At 47.1% G+C, this 23,734-nt stretch overlaps 1 protein-coding gene across 2 annotated transcripts; it reads left to right on the top strand.

Moving 5' to 3' along the window:
• Positions 1–404: 404 nt before the first annotated feature.
• On the top strand, positions 405–16,547 carry CLDN11 (claudin 11). 2 transcript variants are annotated; one of them, XM_049105651.1, is made up of 3 exons: positions 405–751; positions 5,059–5,327; positions 16,172–16,377. In XM_049105651.1, exons 1-3 carry the CDS (start codon positions 526–528, stop codon positions 16,235–16,237), a joined length of 561 nt encoding a protein of 186 aa, XP_048961608.1. In that variant the 5' UTR covers positions 405–525; the 3' UTR covers positions 16,238–16,377. The 2 variants fall into 2 exon arrangements, with proteins under 2 accessions (XP_048961608.1, XP_025281351.1); XM_025425566.3 differs by having other exon boundaries at positions 408–751; positions 5,059–5,223; positions 16,172–16,547.
• Positions 16,548–23,734: the final 7,187 nt, after the last annotated feature.

Raw genomic sequence — 23,734 nt, forward strand, 5'->3', positions numbered from 1 at the left:
GTGCGGCTCGCTCGGGGCTCGGGAGGCCCGCGGCCCCTGCAGTCACCGGGAGGGCGGGGGGAGCGAGGGGCAGGGATGGAGCGGGGCGGGGACGCAGCCACAGGCTGCCGCGGGGCCGCCAGGGGACCGTCCGCAGCACCCGGGACCGCGCGCCTGCGGGGGGGGGGGGGGCTCACCGCTCTCCGTGTCGCGGACCTGGAGCCACTTATTTTCCTTTCCCACCTGGACGGTGCGACGCGGGGCTGGGCGCGGAGGCCGCATCGCCGCGCGTCCCTAACCCTGCGCCCCCCCCCCCCGCCCCCTGCACCCGGGCCCCGCCCCGCGGTTGGCCGGCTGGCCGGGGCCGTCGCCGATTGGCGCTCGCGGGCCGGGTCCCCGGGGTTTAAAGAGGGGGGCGGGGGCGCCCTGCCCAGCCGTCGCGGTCGAGCCGGGCCGCAGCCTCCCACGTCCGCCGTCGCGAGCGCAGTCCCCGGCGCGGGCACAGCTGCTGGGGCGAGCCCCGGGGACGCCGGGGTGGCGGCCACGATGGTGGCCACGTGCCTGCAGGTCGTGGGCTTCGTCACGAGCTTCGTGGGCTGGATCGGCATCATCGTCACCACGTCCACCAACGACTGGGTGGTCACCTGCGGCTACACCATCCCCACCTGCCGCAAGCTGGACGAACTGGGCTCCAAGGGGCTGTGGGCCGACTGCGTCATGGCCACGGGGCTGTACCACTGCAAGCCCCTGGTGGACATCCTCATCCTGCCGGGTAAGGACCTCGCCTCGAGCCGCTGCCCCCGCCCCTGACCTCGGCGCTCGGCGCTCGGCGCTCGGCGGGGCGCCCTCCGTCCGCCTCGCGGGAAGGGACCAGGCGGCCCCGCCCCCGACCTCGCCCGCCGCAGTTTTCTCGTCTGGAATTTGGGGCCGTGGCAGGGGGCGCGGGCCGAGGCACCCCGAGAAGTCCGCGGGCCGAGCCGTGGGCCCGCGCTGGGAACCCTGGCCGCGGGGGTGGCCGTCGCGCCGCCTGCCCACGTTCCCGCCGTCCGTGGGCCCGAAGCCCCGTGCCCGTCCCGCAGCCCGCCCCGGGGACAGGGAGGGGGCGGGCGTCCCGGCCGGGTGAGGGCCCTCCCAGCCCGCCAGGTCGTCCCGTTCCCGCACCCCCTGCCCCCGCATGGGGCGTCGGCCGCGGCCCGCGGTGACCCCTTCCCTGCCTCTGCACCGCCTGGTCCCATATACCCCCCCCCCGGCCCCCGCCCGTGCGATAGGGAAGACTTGACTCCCCGCCCCCCCTTCTGGTCCGATAGGGAAGAGTTGACCCCCCGCCCCCCCTTCTGGTCCGATAGGGAAGAGTTGACCCCCCGCCCCCCCTTCTGGTCCGATAGGGAAGAGTTGACCCCCGCCCCCCCTTCTGGTCCGATTGGGAAGAGTTGACCCCCCTCCCCCCCCCCCGCCGGTCCTACAGGGAAGAGTTGACCCCCCCTCCCCCTGCCGGCTGGTCCGATAGGAAGAGTTGACCCCCGCCCCCCCTTCTGGTCCCATAGGGAAGAGTTGACCCCCCTCCCCCCGCCCCGCGGTGACCCCTTCCCTGCCTCTGCACCGCCTGGTCCCATATACCGCCCCCCGGCCCCCGCCCGTGCGATAGGGAAGACTTGACTCCCCGCCCCCCCTTCTGGTCCGATAGGGAAGAGTTGACCCCCGCCCCCCCTTCTGGTCCGATAGGGAAGAGTTGACCCCTCACCCCCCCTTCTGGTCCCATAGGGAAGAGTTGACCCCCCTCCCCCCCCCGCCGGTCCGACGGGGAAGAGTTGACCCCCCCTCCCCCTGCCGGCTGGTCCGATAGGGAAGAGTTGACCCCCGCCCCCCCCCATGCGATTGGGATGATGGCCCCCCCAAGCGAGAAGGCGAGCCGCCCCCAGTGTGTCCCGCAGACGCGAGGGGAGAGAATTGTCCCCGTCCGTCTCTTCCGACGCCAGCCCCCCCGCCCCCCCATCTTCACGGGCTTCCCCGTCGAAAAATTCTGGGCACCAGTTTCAATTGGGACGGGAACGTGGAGCCAGCTGGGTGAGAGGCCGGCCGCGGGCTCCGCCCCGGGGTGGGTGGGGGTGGGGGTGGGGGTGGGGGTGGGGTGGGCCCTTCTCTGCCCCCCCCCCCCGCGGGGTGGACGCCCCCGCCCCCGCCTTCTGTCCCGCTGGGCTTGGGGTGGCGCCGCGGGAGGCCTGTCCTGGTTCCCTAACCAGCGCCTAGCTCGGCTCCAAGGCCAGTCCGGGAGCCCCTGGCTTGGGGCCATCTCCTGGGGGAGCCTTTAGCTCCCTGCGGACTCTGCTCCCCCCTCCCCACAAGCCCCCCCAAGTGTCCAGCCCTTGTACTTGGAGTCAATCCCCCCTTCCTCCTTGCTGCTCTGGTATTTCACTTTTATCACCATCAGGGCACATTTAGACTTTTTTTGTTCACTGTTCAAGTCTTTCTACCTTTTCATGTTAAATTCCTCCAAGATACAGGAGGCTCCTCCTCTCTTTGCATCTCCTGCACCAGGAATTGCTGCCGAGGCGGCTGGTGCGCACCTCCGTGGGAGTCCTGCCAAGCGCTATCTTCTCCATTTTTTAAAAATTAAAAAAAAAAAAAGTTTCTTAATGAATCCTTACACCCAACATGGGGCTTGAACTCTCCACCCCAAGATCAGGAGTAGCTCATTCTTCTGCCTGAGCCAGCCAGGCACCCTCCTCTACTCCATGTGGAACTTTCAGAATGACAGGGGTCCCGGGAACCCAGAAGATCTGCACTCACCTGCACTTAATGGCAGCCTTGGTAGACCTGGGAGGGACTCTGGGCTCCAGTGCTCGTAATCTGGGTAATTTAGGACAATTTACTAGTCTTTGCGAACACCAGTTGTCTTCCTTTAAAAATCGAAATCAAACCAACCCACCTCTCTTTCAGTGTTGTTTTGGGGGATTAAATGAGACATGCAAACCTCCTTTGATGCAGTAGAGGCTTCAGAAATTGTTGGTATAATTTTTATTAAAAGCTGGGTATGATATTTGTAGGAATCTGAGCAAAGCATAAAGTTTCTTTTTCTTTCTTTCTTCTTTCTTTCTTTCTTTTCTTTCTTTTCTTTCTTTCTTTCTTTCTTTCTTTCTTTCTTTCTTTCTTTCTTTCTTTCCTTCCTTCCTTCTTCCTTCCTTCCTTCCTTCCTTCTTCTTCCTTCCTTCCTTCCTTCCTTCTTCTTTCCATTTCCTTCCTTCCTTCCTTCCTTCCTTCCTTCCTTCCTTCCTTCCTTCCTTCCTTCCTTCCTTCCTTCCTTCCCTCCTTCCCTCCTTCCCTCCTTCCCTCCTTCCCTCCCTCCTTCCCTCCTTTTTTCTTCCTTTCCCCTGAAATTAAGTTTACTGAGCATTTAGAGCCAAGTGGTTTATTTTCAGAGAACAGACCATCCTACAGATGGAGTTCACTTCAGGGAGGGCCTCATCCTTGCTGCGGTCTCCCTCCCTCGCACTTGGATGGGCACAGGAACAGATCTCAGTCTCCATCTTTTGATTTTTCAGTCATGGCCTTGGCCTCAGGCGCATGGACAGCCTGCACCATGAATTTCAGACCCTCAGCTGCTAGTTGACTGTGCCTGTGGTGTCCAGCCTGGCTCTCCTGCTAGCTGCGGGGGCACAGGACTTTGCTCAGAGGTCCAGCCTCAGAATCCTGTGGCTCTTCTCTGTGTGTGTGTGTGTGTGTGTGGGGTGGGTGGGGGGTTCTTCAGGTCAACAGATAGTTGATTGATTGTTTACCCTTCATTTTGAAGAAGCTGATGAGGGCAGGGGCTGGAAGAGTGCCCAGGGGGTCTGAGTTCTGGGGGAGCAGATCCTGCTTAGAGACAGTGCTGTAGTTGGCTCTTGGTGCACAGGCCAGACACAGGTTAGTGAGGCAGACACTGGGGCTCATTTTTGGCTTTGTCTTTAACTCTGCCTCTCCCCGGGCCACTAAGCAGACAAGGGAGAGTAATAAATACAACCCCCTCCTTTATTTTTGGAGGAAGGAGGGTGTTTTAATGAGAAACAGTACATCTACGCCTGCCATATTCTGCTGGTATCTTGTCAGAGTTATTTTACATAAATATCGCACATATTGTAATCTTTTTTCCTAATGAAATTGTTACCTGGCATTTTGATTTGACAGCATGAAGTTCAGTTGGTTTTGCTCCACTCTTATTATTTAACTTCTTATTCCTTCATTCCTAATTGTACGTTTACATCAGCTGCCGTGGGCCTGGTATTAACTCGGTGAAGACAGGTGTCTGCCCTCTAGGAATCCTTGGGGCTGGAGAGATGCCTTTAGAGCCACACCAGCCTGTTGTGGAAGCATGCCCAGGAGACTGGGTGAGGCGGGACATGGAGCCTGAGCGTGGGTCACGTGCTGCACCATCGATAGGGGTCAGGATTCATGAGCGCAGCATCCTCTGGGGAAATACCAAGCCGAAGCCTTAGATTGTCTAGTTAGGACCACAGACTATATACCACGGGAATAAAAGCATATGGTTGGGGACAAAATCACCTAGTGCACCTGGAGATAAAATGCACTGACACAGAGTAATAACACCAGTAATAACAGCTCATCTTTCTGGAGTATTCCGTATGTGCCAGGCGCTGTTCTCAGCACTGCATGAGTCCGCTAATTTAATCTCGGTTGAATTCTCTTAGAGAGCTCTAGGCACTATTATCATTTTCACCTTAGAGATGAGGCGAGTGGCATCTGAGATCACAGGAGGCATCTGAGAAGGTTTGAGTTTTAGTCTGACTCTTTCAGAAGGTGATGTCGTGGCGTAATTGGATTTGTGGTCCCTGCATCCTGGAAACTTCGACAAGTGGTCTAACCCGGGGATCTCCGTTCAGCCTCTCCAGCCTCCAACTCCTTTTTTTTTGGTCCTGGAGTCACTTTAAAAGTTGAACATGTGATCTTCGGCAGCATGTACCACGTTCCAAGTCCTGGAATGGGGCCGGAGGAAGGCAGGTGGTGCAGAGCTCCCTGGGGCCGGAGTTCAGGATCCTGGGGGTGGGAGCCCCGCTCTAACGCCGCTGTGTGTTCTCTCGTGTCCAGGCTATGTGCAGGCCTGCCGAGCCCTGATGATCGCAGCTTCGGTCCTGGGGCTGCCGGCCATTCTCCTGCTGCTGACGGTTCTCCCCTGCATTCGAATGGGCCATGAGCCCGGTGTGGCCAAGTACAGGCGGGCCCAGCTGGCTGGCGTCATGCTCATTCTGCTGGGTAAGACCGCTTTCTATCTAGCACCCCGACTTCGAGTGAACCTGATGAATTGCAGATCTTGCCTGCTTCATGGGGTTCAAGAGGCATGTGAAAGGAAGCCAAAGGTATCTCCCCGGGAAAAGCTCCCCATGATGTGTATCCCTTTCTGTTTCATGGGTATTTGATGCAGAAGGACAGGTACTGTCTGTGGCTGGAGGGTGGGGGAGGTGTCACTGAACATGAAAACAAATTAAAAAGCAAAAGGCAGAAAGGATTATATGGGTATACTTAAGACAGAGACCCGGGGACAGGAGAGAGCGACACAGCAGCTCTCCACTCAGGCTTCCCAGTGGAATCCCTTTTGTGGGAATACCTATGCCCAGATCCCAGCATCTGGAATTCCTGGGCATCAGGCCAAGCAAAGATATTTTTTGAAGGCTTCTAAGTAATTCTTATGCGTAGCCACAGTTGAGAGCTTCATTTAATGTATAAAGAAAGAGTACAGAAGGAGGAGGGCAAGAGAAAAGAGGATGGTAGATCTCCAGGGATGATTCAGTATTTCATTTTAATTTATCTTAAGATTTTATTTATTTATTTTATTATTTTATTTTATTTTATTTTATTTTATTTTATTTATTTTATTTTTTTTATTATTTTATTTATTTTATTTTTTTAAAAGATTCTGGGCAGCCCCGGTGGCTCAGTGGTTTAGCGCCGCCTTCAGCCCAGGGCATGATCCTGGAGACCCAGGATTGAGTCCCGTGTCGGGCTCCCTGCATGGAGCCTGCTTCTCCCTCTGCCTCTCCCTCTCTCTCTGTCTCTCATGAATAAATAAATAAAAATCTTTTAAAAAATTTTATTTGTTTGAGAGAGAGAGAGGGCACATGAGCTGGGGAATTACTAAATGCTCAGTAACAAGGGAAGGGGGGAGGGGAGGGGTAGAGGGGCAGACGGACTCCCTGTTGAGCAGGGAACCCAACTTGGGGCTCGATCCCAGGATCCTAAGATCTGACCTGAGCCAAAGTCAGATGCTCAACTGACTGAGTCACCCAGGCACCCCTTAAGATTTTAAGTAATCTCTGTACCCATCACGGGGCTCAAACTCACAATCCCGAGGTTAAGAGTCGCATGCTCCACCGACTGAGCCCCAGGGGCCCCTTAATCTTGTATTCAGTAAGGATTCATTGAGCATCTGCTGAGTGCCAGGCACCGTGGTCGGCACCGGGGACTCTGGTGGAAAAGGCAGTCTCTGCTCTGAGTGTACTGGGGCATCTCGATAAGAGTGTGGCATGTGCTCATCGAAGAAAGGTGTATAGGTTGTGCACACACACAGGAAGGGGCCCAAGCCAGACTGGAGGAGTTTCCCAGAGCAGAGGATTCTAGGGATGAGTTTTTGAGAATTGAAGAGAAGGTGTTGAGACCACGGATGGGGGCGGGGGGGTGGCCAGCCCAGGCCAAGGAAATGGCACGTGCTCCTTCAGTTTTCCTGGTTACACCTGCACACAGAGGGTTTGATTTAACGACCTAGTGAGGATCCTTCTAGCTCTGCTCCCTTCAGTGATTTCATTTCTCTCTACTTTTTTTCCTGAATGCTAATCCCACCAGCACATTCTAAATCCTAATAGAAGACATGAATTTCAAGAACAGCGGCTCTTGCTGCAAAGTGCCCTGATGTATTGGTGAGCAGCAACTGGTCTGCATATGGGTTAGACGTAAAGTCAGGTTCTCCTGAGACAAGGAATTAGCATCCCCAAACTGGTATCAGACTATATGCTTGAAGGGTAAGGGTCAGGGTTCTCTTTTTTTGTTTTTATTTTAAAGATTTTATTCATTTATTCATGAGAGACACAGAGAGCAAGGCAGAGACACAGGCAGAGGGAGAAGCAGGCTCCCTGCAGGGAGCCCGATGTGGGACTTGATCCTGGGACCCTGTGATCACGACCGGAGCCGAAGGGAGATGCTCGACCACTGAGCCATCTGGGTGCTCCAAGGGTCAGGGTTTATATGGGTCAGTGCGGGGAGTAAGGGGGCATGTGAGGTAAGCGTGCCATTCCATAAGATTGCAAAGGGGTGGAGGGTTTCAGGGACCTGTGAAGCCACAGAGAACGCAGAGGAGGGGCTTGTGTGGGTGTGTGTTGGGGGGGCAGGTGTTGGGTGACGGGACTGCAAAGACCGGAGGGCCACTGTCATTTCCAGAGAGCAATCTTGGCGTGGACATTTTGGTTCCAGCCACAAAGCATTTGTGTGGGGTGCCACGTGGAACACACAGTGGCAGGCGATTCCTCTAACTGCCCGGGTCCTCTGTCGCAGTGCTTTTTGGAGGTCAGATCTTTACATTCAAATTCCCACAGTTAGACCAAAGCTCTGCAGGTAAATTGGTTTGTGGGATCCAGGTGGAAACACTTCTCATCCTGGGCAGTTGGCACTGTTACTTGCATCACATTCTTAGAGAATCTCCAGAAGACTCTCTGGGGCTCCGAGGATGCCAGAGCCAACGGGTGAGTCTGTTGTGTTAGGTGTTCATTTTTAGAAATTCTGGCCTTCCATGTGAGAATCACAGAGTACCCACTAAGAGAGTGCATGAAGGAAACAAAAAAAAAAAAACCCAAACCCTGTGGAAAACAGAGACATAAATAAAAGCAAGTACATATAGACCAATTGGTATTTCTTTAAAAAATAAAAACCCTAAAAACACCTGAATTGTCCAGGTGAGTAACAAGGGTTATTAAAAAACAAACAAACCCAGCAACCATTATTTGAAATTTCCTAGCTGAATTAAAGCTTTCCTTTATCCTTTTCAAGTGGGTTGCTTGGTGGATGTGGACAGAATTGTAGAGAGGGACGTGGGGTGCGGCTGGTAGTGGTGTGGGATCCTCAGTCCCTCATCACTGCGGGGTGAAAACACGGAAGCCCGTTGAGTGAACTCTCAGAGTGGCTGCACCTTCCCAGCCATTTGCTATCAGGTTGGGGTGAGGACGCCACCCCTTGCCCTCTTGTGGCTTTGAATTTCCAGGGTTACCTGTTGCCTCTTAGGGGTTCCATTGGACTTATTTCTCAGTGAGTCGTCACTTGCCTTCAGGTTGGGTGTTGTTTGGACTGGAAAGAGCTAGCTCTGGACATGCAGTGCTCATTGTCTCAGCTGTGGCACCTGCTGGTCGCCTCTGGTTCTTCTCTGGAGCCCAGTGCCTCGGTTCCCCTGTTGGCATGGATGGGAGGAGCTCGAGGGAGTGAAGGCTCCCTTTGTGTTGCTCTGGATTGACTTCTGACGTTCTCCCCGGAGAAGCCAGTGCTGGGCTCCTGCAGGTCACCAGTGATGCTCCAGCCGAGGTGTGGTCGCTGACCAAAGGGGACCAGGCAGCTCTGGGGTCTGGGGGCCCAGGAACTGGAAACAATACCGAAGGTGATTTGGATATGGAGACTGTGAGCACGATTACTTAAAATCAGTTTTTCCTGACCCTGAACATTTCCATTTTTCCAAAGGCTTAAAAATACGTCTGTTGAACAATAGTGTTGCCTTCTCCATGGTCTCAAGTTTAATGGTGTGAGAATTCAGTCCAGCTTTAGGGGTAGGAATGGGGGCCTGATGTAGCCTACTCCTCAGATCGAGGATGGATCCAGGTGCACCTGAGAGCCCCTACCCAGGCAGGAGGTGCCTATGCCCTGAGCTGCTTTATCTTATCACTGGGGGGTCAGACCACCTGCACTGAGTCTCGGATCTCCCACTTTCCACCTGTGTGACCTGGGCCAGTTACTTAATGTCTCTGAGCCTTTATATGAAACGAGGTGATTATGCTTATGTCTGAGGTTGGTAAGAACAGTAAAAGGAGGTGCAAGTTGTTTAGCTTGGTGTCCGGCACATAGTAAGTGCTCAGCAAATGGTTGCTGTTCTCATTGCTGTTGTTGGTTAGAGGAAATAGAGAGCTAACCCAGAGGGCAGTCGGGTATTCTTTTGATCATGTCTCATTCCTGCGGGGCAATCTCCACACATGGCATTGGTCAAGAGAGACAGTGAGCTCTTCCTGGAAATGCCAGGTCACATCCTGGTCAAATGGAGACATTTCCATTGTTTACTTTGTAAAAACCAGAGTGTAGATCAATAAGTAGTTGGAGGTTGGTTTTTTGTTTTTTAGTTTTTTTAGTTTTTTTGTTTTTGCTTATTCCATTATAAGAAGCCACGTTAAACTACCCAGCTAAAAATACTCAAGCTTAGTTCTGATTTGATCTCATTCTTACTTCACTGTAACTTAGGAAATACTTGATTTGGGTGTTTCTTAGGAAATACTTGATTTGGGTGGGGAGATGGGGTAGGGAATGGAAGGAGAAGTGCATATTCCTTCCTTAGTGGGATCCTCTCATTTTCTCTCCTCCTATTTAAAAATATGGCCCCAGGAATTGTATTTGTATTGGAAGGAAGTAGTTTCAATTTGGACCTTACTGGTAATAATGGAATTGCAGTAAAATAAAGGGTGTGTGCAACTGTGGGACAGATTGAGCTTGTCATGCGCACAGAATCAGATGTCCTAGGAAGGGTCACCCTTGGGTGTGGAGTCAACAGTGATGCCCTTAATCCTGGGGTCTCAAGAGAATAGATGGAAAATGTTTTCTTCTAAACTCATCAACTTTATACAAACGAGCTCATAATGTAAATCAACTTTTATATGGGTAGTGGAAAGGTTGTGGGATCTTTAGTATGGTCGTTTCTTAAAATGACCTTATTGGTAAAATTGGAGGAATTAAATGCTTTGTGAAGTCTCTCCTATTTCTAAGCTCTGTGATTAAAAAAAAAGATTAACAAATAACCATGAGGCTTTTAAAAAAAGTTACGGGGAAAAAAAAGATAATGATGTGCGAAATAGAAATAAAAGGGAAAAATGTTGAAAGCAAGCCAGGAAAAAAATGCAGTCAAATATTCCACTGACTTGATGATTATTTTAAATTTAGGTCTTCATAAAAGTCATTGTGTAAGAGGAGTATGTCCTTTGGCAGCTATGTTTTCTTAAGTCAAAATTTAGAGAGTCACAAATAAAAAAAAAGAAAAACTAAGATTTTTCTAGATTCAGATTATAAGGAAATAACATATATGACTCCAACCAACAGCTTGTTAGAAATCTCATTACTTGTTGCCTTGAGTTAATTGGTACAAAGCTAAAGTTAGTTGCTATTTAGAATATATGTTATAATAGCATCAATTGTAGAAGGCAGCATTCAGTGCACTGTAAGATGTTTAAATGGAAGAAAATTTAAGAAATAGTTTTTATTGTGGAAAATATCATACATACATAAAAGTAGAAAAAATAGTATAACTCAAACTCATTCTTAATAATGATAAATTCGAGGCCAGTCTGTTTCACCAATGTACTTCTTTTCTTCCAGTCCCCAGAATTTTTTTGAAGCAAATCTCAGATATAATATCAAGGAAAATTTTTCCCCCATATTACTTATATCACTCAGAGTAATTTATGTGATTTTAGCCGAAATATTGCTTTGTGCCAGAATTAATGCTTTTAAAGTCCTGTCAGTTCTTAGTTCTGAAAACGATTAAGCCTGAAAACAGAGGTGTTCATTGGAGGAAGGAAGAAATGTCAGAGTCTGGTGCTTTTCTGCCTTTCTGGGCCTCTTTGTCAGTCTTTCCCTCTCTTTCTAAATTGGTACCTTCAAAGTCACACACACATATACTCATTTTATTTAACTTCATCACATTTATTTAACTCCATATATTACCATGTGTCATCTAATCCCTAAAAAAATTAAAAGCTGTGTGTACATTGCTCTAGAATTGCCTTTCCTACTATTTTCTGTGTTTGGCTACATCAGGATCATTGTTAACTTTAAATAAGGCCGAATTCTATCAGCTAAAGAACACATTGTATTGCATTATTTGAAACTTAGCAAACAATTTTATTCCATGAAGAGCAGGGAGTTCTGTTTGTGAGAGCACCAAGTCCAGGTGAATCTGGATCTGCGCAGTGAAGCCTTCTTGCCTGCCCTCCTCCTCTTCCTCTTCTTTTCTTTTCTTTTCTTTTCTTTTCTTTTCTTTTCTTTTCTTTTCTTTTCTTTTCTTTTTTTCTTTTCTTTTCTTTCCTTTCCTTTCCTTTCCTTTCCTTTCCTTTCCTTTCCTTTCCTTTCCTTTCCTTTTCTTTCTTTTCTTTTTTCTTTTCTTTTTTCTATTCTTTCTTTTCTTTTCTTTTCTTTTCTCTTTTCTTTTCTTTCTTTCTCTTTCTTTATTTCTTTCTTTCAGCTAAGTATGTCCCCAGTTTTCACTTTCTGTTCCCTCCAAAATGACAGATCCCCTCCCCGCCCCGCCTTGTGCAGTTAACTATTGCATCTTTGGAAAGTAGAAGAGGAGAAATTGGAAGATCTGACCATTAGAATTTTTCTGTTAGAGACTTACTTTATTGTTTATTTATTTTTAAGATTTTATTTATTCATGAGACACAGAGAGAGAGGCAGAGCCACAGGCAGAGGGAGAAGCAGGCCCCATGCAGGGAGCCCAATATGGAACTCGATCCCAAGACCCTGGGATCATGTCCTGGGCTGAAGGCAGATGCTCAACCACTGAGCCACCCAGGTGTCCCAAGACTTCCTTTAAAAATGCATTCTGGTGACATGACAAAACAAAGCAATGAAAATTCTCTTTATCTTTCTTCAATTTTTCTTTACCTTATGGGTAACCGTGACTTTTTTTAGAGAAGTATTCTATTTTCTCTGAGTAACTGGGAGAACCATTATGAACTGTGTGTGTGTGTCTACAAATAGAAGTAAATCTAGCGGGCCTCCTCCGTCATTAAGAAAGCCAAAATTTTTTGCTAGTTTTATTAATATTTCACATCTTTTAGTTAAGCAATGATTTAACTCTTGGATTTCGACTTAACTGATTAAAACATCCCCCTTTCCCTTCAAACCATGCTGAAATTGAGTAAGTTCTTCTTTTTTAGTTTCTAAACATTCTTCATTCTGAGTTCAATTGCAGGTCACTGTTTCCAGTGAACCTCTCATTTCCCTTCATGTTGTGTGGCGGCCTGTCATCTTTTAGTGGTTTTGATGTGGTTCATCTTTGAGAGCCACAGGAATTCCACCCAGAGTTCATTCATCTACTAGGAAATAAAGTAACCCTGCTGGCGCTTGTTCGCCTTGTTTTGTGGCGGTTATAAAAGAAGGAAATCTTTAACGAGGTAAATCATGAGCTTGCAAGTTCAAGTGTGTTAAAGTCACATTACAGTTTCAGGATTTTGGAAGTCAGTTTTGGTGGGTTTGAAGTGGAAAGGAGACTTGAAATGAGACTGTCTCTCACCCATCCATCCCTCGTTCATTCACCCGGTCTGGTATGTTCATTATTTAAATGTTTAGACACGTCCCTGATGTTTCCTTTTTCTAGTGAATTATGTTGGAATAAAATCTAGCAAAATCCCCCAAACAGTCAAAATCAAGGCTGATTATTTTTTTGGAAATATCGAGCCTGATTCTTTCCCCATGTGAAGATACTCTTATTCTTGCTTAGGAAAAGGGGAAGAACTAGGCAAATTTCTTATCTATCTATCTATCATCTATCTATCTATCTATCTATCTATCTATCTATCTATCTATCATCTACCTATCATGTATATCTTTATTTTATAAAATCCACACCAAATCTGCATTCGAGTCAGGTTTACATGAAGTGTGGGGAATACTTAGGAGTATGTGTGTGTGTGTCGTATGTATAAATATAAAATAACTGAAAAATATAAATTTGAATGGTATACTGTTTTGAAATCAGGCTAATTGTTTATGGAAATGATAGATTGAATTGAACCAAATCAGCTGTTTGGGAATCAAATTTTTTTTTTCTCCCTGTGGAATTCAGCTATTTCCTCCCTACCTTTTCCTTCTAATCAAGCTTGGGTATTTGGAAGCCCTTGCTAGATTGCTGTTTGACTCAAGCAGAATGAGCGCTCCCTTTGGGGGACTCGGGGTAAGCAGCTGGATTGTATGAAGAGCCTAGAGCAGTTTTCTCTGCCTGAAACACTCTAGAAGAGTTTGTTTCTTGTCCTGACACCAAAAAAGACTCTTTTTCTTCTTTCTCGGTGTCTTGCTGAGGGTATGACTCCGACAGTAGCCACGCTGTACTTGGTGAGTGCTGCATTTGGAATGTGTGGCTGGCGGAAGAGAGAAAAAAGACTTTTTTCCCCTGTATGTCAGGTGTTCGAGGCCCTGGGCTGGAAAGGGAAGAGTCAATTGACACTGGTTTTCTTGAAACACTATTCACAGAAGGAAAATACATCGTCTCATGGTATCGCATATAAACATATTACAGAAGCTGGCGTGATTTTTCTTACTCTAAGAAAAAAATGAAGCCATGAGCATATTGACAGATTTTACCTTCTTAGGTAATCTATACAAACTCCTGAAATATGTGAATAGTTCACATTAATGGAGAGAATTTAGGCTATTATAAAGGAAATTTGAGCAACTAAAAAACCCCCAAATTAATTTTCTTCCCTCTGACTTCTACTAGAGATCTATGCTTTTTTATAATAGGAATCCCATTTACTCATGTGTATCTATACCCAGCTCGTGGGGCTGGGTTTAGTCTGTTGTTGACAAGAACCTATTCCAAGCTACACAAAATGCAGTGAGGTGGCTTAAGAGGTCTTTTTAAAAAAAAATATTTTAAAAAGATTTATTTATTCATGAGAGACACATACACACACACAGAGAGAGACAGAGACACAGACAGAGGGAGAAGCAGGCTCCCCGCAGGGAGCCCGATGTGGGACTCGATCCCCGGACTCCAGGATCACGCCCTGGGCCACAGGTGGTGCTAAACTGCTGAGCCACCCAGGGATCCCCCTTAAGAGGTCTTTCAAAGTGGGTAAGAGTTAAATCTTTTCTTCAGTTTAGAACTAATGTATGAGACTGTTAGATTTGGGTGCTTCTGTTTAACGAAAAATTCTATATCTTCTCTGTGGGCATTGAGGTTAAGTCAGAAAATCACTCAGGGTGAGAAGTCAGAAATCCTGAGTTGAAAGTGACAAGGAGACTCCAGGTAGCAAACATCACAGTACCTTGAATTTATTGAAGGCTAATAAATGGCTAATGATTGAAAACCTCATTGTGATTATTTTCCTGATCTGTCAGCTTTAATGTGTGATCCCAATGTAAAGCTTCAACTAAAATTTCTTTCCTCCTTGTAGTTGTGAGAAATCAGGTGACACCAAGGGCAGTTATGGAGTTACTTTGTTGGGGGTTGTGTTCAGCGCATTAGCCACTAGCCACATGTGGTTATTTAAATTTTAATTAATTAAAGTGCAAAACACAGTTTTTTTGGTCTCACTAGCCTCTTGAGAAACCTTTAAAAGCCCCTGTAGCTTGTGACCACCCTATTTGACAATGCCCGAGTGGAGGTTTACAGCATTTTTAAAAGTTTTCGTAGGCTCTTGCCTGCCCTTGTTTTGCTACTTTGCTTAGGAGGAGAGGAAGAACTAAATGATACGGAAGCTATTTCTTATCTTCCTCTTTAAAATCTAAACCACGTCTGAAAGTTAGACTGGTTGCTGGAAGACCATAAAATTCTACCATTGTGACTCAGATATCATCACCGTGGAACCCTTGCATGGGTAGATTCTTTGACTCTGAGCATTGCTTATTGGTGTATTGAGATTTTGTGATCGTGAACAGCACCACAGACTCAGACTCTTAGCCAGTACTCCGCTGGTGTCTAGCAACATCCACCACAGCAAGAGAATTCTCCGAGCTTCTTCAGTCTTCGTCATGTGAATTGGCCAAATTGTAATGGGAGTTTTCCAACTGACCATTGGAAAGATGAAGTGGGCATCATTTCCTTCCTCCTTTCCTTTCCTTTCCTTTCCTTTCCTTTCCTTTCCTTTCCTTTCCTTTCCTTTCCTTTCTTCCTTTCTTCCTTTCTTCCTTTCTTCCTTTCTTCCTTTCTTCCTTTCTTCCTTTCTTCCTTTCTTCCTTTCTTCCTTCTTCCTTTCTTCCTTCTTCCTTCCTTTCTTTCTTTCTTTCTTTCTTTCTTTCTTTCTTTCTTTCTTTCTTTCTTCTTTCTCTTTCTTCTTTCTTAAGATTTTATCCATTTATTCATGAGAGACACACACATGGGGAGAGAGAGAGAGAGAGAGAGGCAGAGACACAGGCAGAGGGAGAAGCAGGTTCCCTGCAGGGATCCCGATGTGGGACTCGATCCCAGGACCCCGGGATCACGCCCTGAGCTGAAGGCAGATGCTCAACCATTGAACCACCCAGGCATCCCATCATTTTGTTTCTCATTTCCGAACATGTCAGATCATCTAGTCATCCACTTGGTACACACTGAACACATACTATGTGCCCCAGAGTGAGTTAAACACTGACTTTACAAACATAAGTGGGACTTGGTCCCTGCCTTCCAGGAACTCAGAACTTGGGATGGGAAATAGACACATAAAGAGATCATTATAATACAGTTAGGTAAGTGTAATAGAATTCTAAGTATAGATATATGGGATTCTAAGTATGGATATATGGGATTCTAAGTATGGATAGATGGGATTCTAGGTATGGATAGATGGGATTCTAAGTATGGATGTATGGGATTCTAAGTATGGATGTATGGGATTCTAAGTATGGATAGATGGGATTCTAAGTATGGATAGATGGGATTCTAAGTATGGATAGATGGGATTCTAAGTATGGATAGATGGGATTCTAAGTATGGATAGATGGGATTCTAAGTATGGATGTATGAAGATAGATAAGTGAACGCAAATACCCATTTTGTGGCTCAAATGACTTATTCCTGGGCTTTTGCCTTGGCCTTCTTTGGTCCGTGGCACCTGTTGCAAAAACCAAGGCCCGGTGGTCTGACCCAGCTGGGCCGGGCGGGAGCCCCGGGGGCCGGGGGAGCGAGGGGAGCGAGGGGAGCGAGGGCAGCGTGCCCGCTGTGCAGGGGTGCGCTGGGTGTGCCGGTCACAGGTGTCTCTCGTCTCCGCAGCTCTCTGTGCCATCGTGGCGACCATCTGGTTCCCGGTGTGCGCCCACCGCGAGACCACCATCGTGAGCTTCGGCTACTCCCTGTACGCGGGCTGGATCGGGGCCGTGCTGTGCCTCGTGGGCGGCTGTGTCATCGTCTGCTGCGCCGGGGACGCCCAGGCCTTTGGTGAAAACCGTTTCTACTACTCCTCGGGCTCCAGCTCGCCCACTCATGCCAAGAGTGCCCACGTATAGAGGGCTCCGGCCTGACCGCGGAGCTGCTGCGGGTCCCGGGCCCGCGGCCCTAGAGTCGCTGCCCGGCGGGGGAGGCCCCTGGGCTGCCAGGCTCCAAAGCCAAAGTTCTAGAAAAGCATCCGGTCTGGCATGTTTTAGTCTTGATACCCCTCTCTCTATTTGTTGCCTTAAAAGGAATCTTTAGCTCAGAAAATGCCCTTTTCTCATAGTTTTGCCCATTATTAGCTTTTTTCTTGGGCATTCCTTTGTTGTTCCCCAGGATATATATGGATAGATATATATCCCCCCCCCCCCGTTTAAATTTTAAATATCTTGCAAACATGCTGAGTTGGGTGTGCAGAGAGGAATAAAAGACCCTTTTCAAACTGTTACAGATGAAAATGGGAGCCTCATAAAGATGCCTCTCTGTTCGCTCCCTCCTCTTCGGCTCCAAGGTCACCTAGTGATAAGCCATAGAAAAAACTAGAACTGGGGACATGGGGTGGGGAGGGAGGGGATTGGGGAACTTCCCCTTTTGTAAGCTGAGGGCAAGGGGTGGGGATATTTTTTAGTTTGTGATTTTACATTTATCTGTACATACTTTTTCGAGGTTGATCATTTTTGTAACCATGGTTTTCCTGAAATTCTCGACTCATCTGTATGAAGGAAATGAACCAAATAGACTTCAATGATACGATAAGTAACAATACATGTGCATATAACTCTAATTGACACGCCGCCAAATATATTTGATTTCCAGGTTTGTATGATATGGTTCTTAATCCTACACTTGCGTATGCCTCAACGTAACGCATCTTTAAAGCTTCCCCCCTTCTCTGTTGTCATTTTGTTAAGCCATCTTGAAGCGATGTTGTTTAACATAAATCGTGCTGTTGAATTTGGCTTTACGGGTGTAAACACTGATGGTGTATCAGAATCTGAGGCCCCAAACTCTCCAAACATTGATGGTGCATTTTGTTCTTTAAGTGAAACCCATGCAATAAAATAACAGACTGTATGCAAAAGTGGCCTTCAATATTTTCTCGTGTCCAGAGGCGCCATCTATAGATTTCAAGGATTTCATTCATCTCTACTAGTAATTTATAGAGAACCTGGTCGGGCACTCAAGAACAAGTCATTCTGCGCTGCCCTGAAAAATGAAAACATTCTATTTTATTCACTGTATCACGGTGGTCATGCGTGGTCATAAGAGTGCAGCCTTGATGCTCTGCAGGTTTCTTGGGTGGAGTGATGTTCTAGCATCTTTAAGTCACGTCTAAGTGGGTGGCAATCAGAAACCAAGTCCCCAGCACAGATAAACTCCTTTATCTATTTTGGACACTTAGTAAAGAAATTGGCTGTAGGCAAAAGGGAAGTATAACACAAACACCCTATATTGGATATTTTCGTAATAATATCTAAATGCAGTTTCCTCAAACATGTGTGCATAGATACTTGGAAATTTTGGACAAAGATAGACACATTGAGTTGATTTTTGTTTGTTTTCTGTTCCAGAAGCTCTGTCAAGTAATGAGTCTGCTCGTAAAAACACAGATTACAATCTGTTTTGGCAGTATTTTTCCGAAAACACTAATTTCATTAGTTGATAATATAACAGGCAAACATTTCCTCTTTGGAAATATCCACTTGGGCTAGTCATTTTGGTAGATATTCGTGTACATGAGGAGATTATAGCTATTTCTAAATTCCTTATGTGGAAGAGACAGTCTTCATGTTGACCAAAATATTTGCTTAGTTATAATAAGGTTTTATACGGACACAAGTCATGTAATTTTATTAGAGGACTCTCTCTAACTAATAAAAACCTGTTAGGGTGTAATGACTGTGAGCCTGGATGGAGCAAAAGACATCCATCCAGCAGGTGTGGACAAGTGAGGTCCCCACGTAGCCTCTCCTTAGCGCTGCTGGCTTGAGGCTGGTGTTTCACGTGGTTCTCTCCTCATCACGATGTATGTACTCACTCCGCAGCCTCCTTCCCTGGGGCTGCTGCTTGCTTGCTCACCCGAGAGGGCCTGCTACATGGGCCCACTTTTCCCTGTGGCAAGAGAAGAGACACCCCGTATCTCTCCTTGCTAGCTCATTGCCTGCCTAGTTAGGAAATCCCACTTTTTTTTTCTTTAAAAGATTTTATGTATTTATCCATGAGAGACACACAGAGAGGCAGAGACACAGGCAGAGGGAGAAGCAGGCTCCATGCAGGGATCCCGATGCGGGACTCGATCCCAGGATCCCGGGATCACGCCCTGCTCAACCACTGAGCCACACAGGCGTCCCAAGAAATCCCATTTTGTAGGCCATAACAATAGGATTGGGTTTTATTATCAGGGCTAGGGAGTGAGGGGGGCGGGGATAGCTGTTCCTCCAGAACAGCACTGTCTGGCTGAAATATAATAGAGCCACACATGACACTTAAAATTTTCTAGAAGCCACATTAAAAAGCTAAAAACGAGCAAGTGAAATTAATTTTGATATATTCGATTTAATCCAATATATCCAGAATATTCTCATTTCAATAGGCAATGAGTTACAAATGGGATGTTTTATGACCTGCTTTTTGGTATCCAGTTTTTTGGATTCCAGTGTGTATGTTACACTTCGAGCACATCCCCGTTTGTGCTAGTCACACCTTCAGTGCTCAGTGGCTCCCCGGCGTTGTGGCTATTGGATTGCTCATGACATCACAAGCTGGGAGCTATAGAGCAACAGCTTCTGCTTCAGTAATCATCAACAGGGACTCAGTCTTGATGATTTTGTCTGCTCTCAGTAGGGCTGCATTGGAACCTGGCGACTTTAATTGTCCCCCAGGGGGGAAACAGGCCTCCCCCCCCCAATCACAGGTAAAATAGCAGACCCAAAGTGCTCGACCTGAATAACAGGGAAAAGGGAATTCACGCTCTCGGGACCTGTTTGTATCACGAACTTCACACTTTGAATCCTCCTCCAGGGCCCCAGTGTGTAGAGTGAAACATGAGATGTAGAGAGTTCGGGTTATTCGTGAAGTTCAAACAGCCACTAGAGAGGAGTAGAATTGGATTTAGGTCTACCGAATTCTGAAGCCCTCCTAGCCTCTTATAGGAATCACTGCTAGGAAGTCAGGTAAAGGGCAGATTTGTTCTTCTCACCCCCAAGGGCCCCTCGGAATTCACCCAGGAATCTGCATTTTTATTGCACTCCCGTTGATTCTGATGAGATGGTCCTTATGCCACACTTTGAGCAACAGTGGAGGGAAGGGCCTCTTCTTCATGCCTTTCGGGATGCAGCTAACTCCCAGCACCCATCTCGCTTGGATGGTCCTTGGAGGAGAGATGGCTTTGAGACTTACACCCAGCTTTCTCCCCTTTATGGCCTTTTCCGAAGAGCCCACGTGTGGGGGATCTTTGGGTTGAAATGAACCGGTTCTGTTCATGCTTTCCAAGAATTTGATAGCAACCGAATTACAGAAAGAACGTTTCAAGGAAATCTCTGCATCTGGGGATGCTCGTTACAACAACAGCAACAAAAAAGAAGATTGTGTACTTAAAGAATACAAGTTACATATTTGTGCTGAATTGGTGGTTTGGAATAACAATAGAACAAGGTTTGGTTGTATCCTGCCCTGTGTGTGTGTGTTTTTTTTTTTTTTTTTTAATTTCCAATCTGCCTGTCAGTGTTTCTCTATACAATGTACACAATGTGAACTGCAACATCTTAAATGTTTGGCAGGACATTCATGCTCATGACATCACATGCTGGGAGGACAGGGAGGCCACTGTAGGGCTGGCCTTGGGGAGAGGCAGCATCAGTGCTGCCATTGAGATCTCCCCACAAAAGAGTGTGTGACAGCCAGATGTGCAGCTTAATGGAGACTGAACCAGAATTGTGGGGGGGACATTGGCACATGCTGCTTAATGGCTTGAATAGCAGCTCTTGAGGAATCTATGTTTCTCTCCCTCATGCAGAATCTCAGAGCTCAGGCTTTGTGGCCCTGTGGCCGGGGGAGGGAATGGAGATGGAGGGACTTGTCACTGCTCCATGCCCCATTGTTGAAATGAAAAAACGTGGAAATGTTAAGCCATTTCTAGAAAATTTTGCATTTTGCAAGATAAGAATTGCTTATGCTCTGCCTCAGAATTAGCTTCCATTTAATAAATAGTAAAGGGCACCCAGGTGTCACAGCCCGGGGCTTTCTTTATTTAAAACAGTTCTTTCTCTTATGTTGAGTTCCATAGACCTTTGCTTTTCTAACTATAATGTGAATACAGATCATGGGGGAAAGGTAAGGGGGAGTCCTGTTAAAATGCAGATTCTGAGTCAGCAGGTGTGGGGTTGGGCCTGGGATCCTGTATTTCTAACAAGCTCTCAGGCAATGGCCGATGCTGTGGGTATAGACTCTCGCCTGGAGCAATCTATACTCGTTAAAGAACACTTACATGTTGTAAAAAAATGAAGTAAGAAAATAAAAATTTACCCATCGTTTCATCATTAGAGCAATTTCTTTTGTATGTATTCTTGGTCATTGTTTTATTGTAAAACAAAACCCTCTAATATCCTATACGTATAGTGTGTAATCTATTTTTTAAAAAAGTTAATATAGGGAGAACATTTTCTTATATCGGTAAATGTTTTTCTAAGACAAAAATTGTGATATCTTCATAACCTTCCATTGTTTGGATGTACCATAACTTACTCAAGGAGTTCCCAAGAATATCTTGGTTATGTTGGTTCTTTTCTAATTCTTCAAAGCAATTTTGCCGTGAACATCCTTATAGGCCAAGAATTGCACATCCACATGATGATCCCTGTAAGATAAATCCCTAGAAAGGAATTGCTGGGTCACTACTCCAGACAGTGTTTTAGGAACAATTTATTTTCTTGACCAAGGGGGTGCTTCGCTTCCCCCAGCTTTTATGATAGGTTGTAGTGTATCAGTTTAATATGCTGTTTTAGATAAATTATTGGAAATATTTAACATTTCACCTATGATGATATGGAATTATAGAAGATGTACTTGTAATAGTCAACGGAAAAATTCCAGATCATAATTGGAGGAAAGGCATGAGAGGGGAGGCTGGGGGTCTGAAATTCTGCTTGCTGTACATTACAATTCTGCTTCAGTTGACTCTGGTCTACAGGGGGTCCAAACGTGAGCATTTCTCTTCAGGAGCCCTTGTGTTGGAAACGCTCGATCCCAACAGCTCTGGTTAGGAGAGGGAAGCTCTGGGAGCATTGCTAGCTGAATCATTATTTTTTTATTTATTTGCTGCCCCCATCCCCCACCCCCATAACCTATTAAGCATGAGACAAAAAACAAAATGAATCACGTGCCCCACACCTTCTAAATGTTAATTCTGTGCATATGCTAGGGAGAGAATTTACTTGGGTTCTCTTGCCCACTGCGCTTGTTTATGTTTCAATACAGGGTCAGAAAAAATGCACATCAAGGGGAGCTTCTAGAGGCATGAAAAGGCCCAGGACTGTTGGGGATGAAGGCAGCCAGGGACCTTTGGGTGTTTCCCTTGGGAAACAGAATCTTCTATGAACAGAACAGAACCTTCTCCACACACAGTTAGGAGGCCTTGCCTGCACATTCTGGCCCACAGCTGACCTGGGGATGCTGCTCTTCCCTTCAATTGATTCTGGGCTATGCCAAACCCTTCCCTTCTCACGTTGGTCTTTCCTGAACCAGAACACAGCTCGTATTTGCCTACATCACAAACTATCTAAGCAAGGATCTCAAACCATCCCATTCATTATTCCTTAAAGTATGGCATGGGCACCACCAGCCTAAGACTCATTCAGTAAATGCAGATTGGTGAGTCCTATCTCAGACCTACAGAGACAGTGGCTGGGGCTGGGCCTGGGAATATGCATTTTATTTTTGAATGTTACTATTATGTTTTTAAGATTCTATTTTCAAGTAATCACTGTATGTGGGACTTGAACTTACAACCCTGAGATCAAGAGTTGCATGCTCTACTCACTGAGCCAGCCAGGGGCCTCCTGGGAATCTGGATTTTAAAATGACTCCTAAAGTGATTCTGGTGTACCCCGAAGTTTGAGAGCCACTGAAATAGGTTCAATAAATGTAAGTTCTAGAAGAATAACTGGTTGAATGAAGAAACCAGAAGCCAGAAAGTTTGGTGATTTACCCAAGGCCATATTCTAGTGAGTCATTTCTCAATTCCTAGGACTGTAAAAACAGTGGAGTTGTGGTTTGGGGGATCTGCTTTTTTTTTTTTTTTTTTTTTTTTTTAGGACTTATTTATTTGAGAAAGAGTGTGTCAGGGGAGGGGCAGAGGGGGAGATCTTCAAGCAGACTCCCCACTGAGGGCAAGGCCCGACGTGGGGCTTGATCTCCTGATGCTGAGATCATGACTTGAGCCAAAATTAAGAGTCAGATGCTTAACCCACTGAGCCATCCAGGGGCCCAGGACTATTCCTTCTTTGAATTATCCATCCCATCAGAATGAACTCTTCCCTTGTCTTACCTGACCCTTCTTCCCCGGCCTTGGAGCAGGGGATGGGCGCTGGGGATGGCCTTGGGGATGGCCTGTCCAAAGCTGGGGCCCATCCTCTATTGGAGCTGTGGGTCAGAGCACATTCCTCTCTGACAGCCAGACTGGGAAGACGTGAGGCTGGACGTTCTTAGAGCTGTGGTTCCAGCCTGGCGGGAAAAGGGAACCTGGGAAAACGAGGCCAGTGGCAGAGGGGAGCAGAGGGAAAGGAACGGAGAGCATGAGGGAGCCTGGTTCCATCGTTTCCGAGGCCAGCTTTACAAATGCTCTCTGGTTACACCAACATTCACCCCTTTACTTTTCTTTTTTTTTTTTTTTTTTTAACTTTTATTTATTTATGATAGTCACACAGAGAGAGAGGCAGAGACATAGGCAGAGGGAGAAGCAGGCTCCATGCACCAGGAGCCCGACGTGGGACTCGATCCCGGGTCTCCAGGATCGCGCCCTGGGCCAAAGGCAGGAGCCAAACCGCTGCGCCACCCAGGGATCCCCCCTTTACTTTTCTTGATTGAAATCTGACAGTTGCAAGCAGAAGAATCCTGACCAGGCCGAGGCTGTAGTTCTAGACCAGTTCCCACCACGTCCGTGCTCCTCTACCCCTGGGCGCTGGGCCCTTTCGTTCGCTAGCTGCGTGGTCTGAACGGGACTCCTCTGCCACAGTGAAAGGTCCGGAAGATGGATGCGTGACCTGAGTCAGGCCAATCAAGTTCCCAATTCCCTCCAAGAATCTTTCAAAACGGAAACTAAAGGAGGAGATCTTTCTTCTCCACCTAGGAGAGTTTCCAGTCTCCACGGCGTCCGTCCACTTTGTGAAGCACCTTATCTGTAGGAGTGGA

This window comes from Canis lupus, chromosome 34 (assembly GCF_003254725.2).
Source record: "Canis lupus dingo isolate Sandy chromosome 34, ASM325472v2, whole genome shotgun sequence".
NCBI classification, from domain to species: domain Eukaryota; kingdom Metazoa; phylum Chordata; class Mammalia; order Carnivora; family Canidae; genus Canis; species Canis lupus.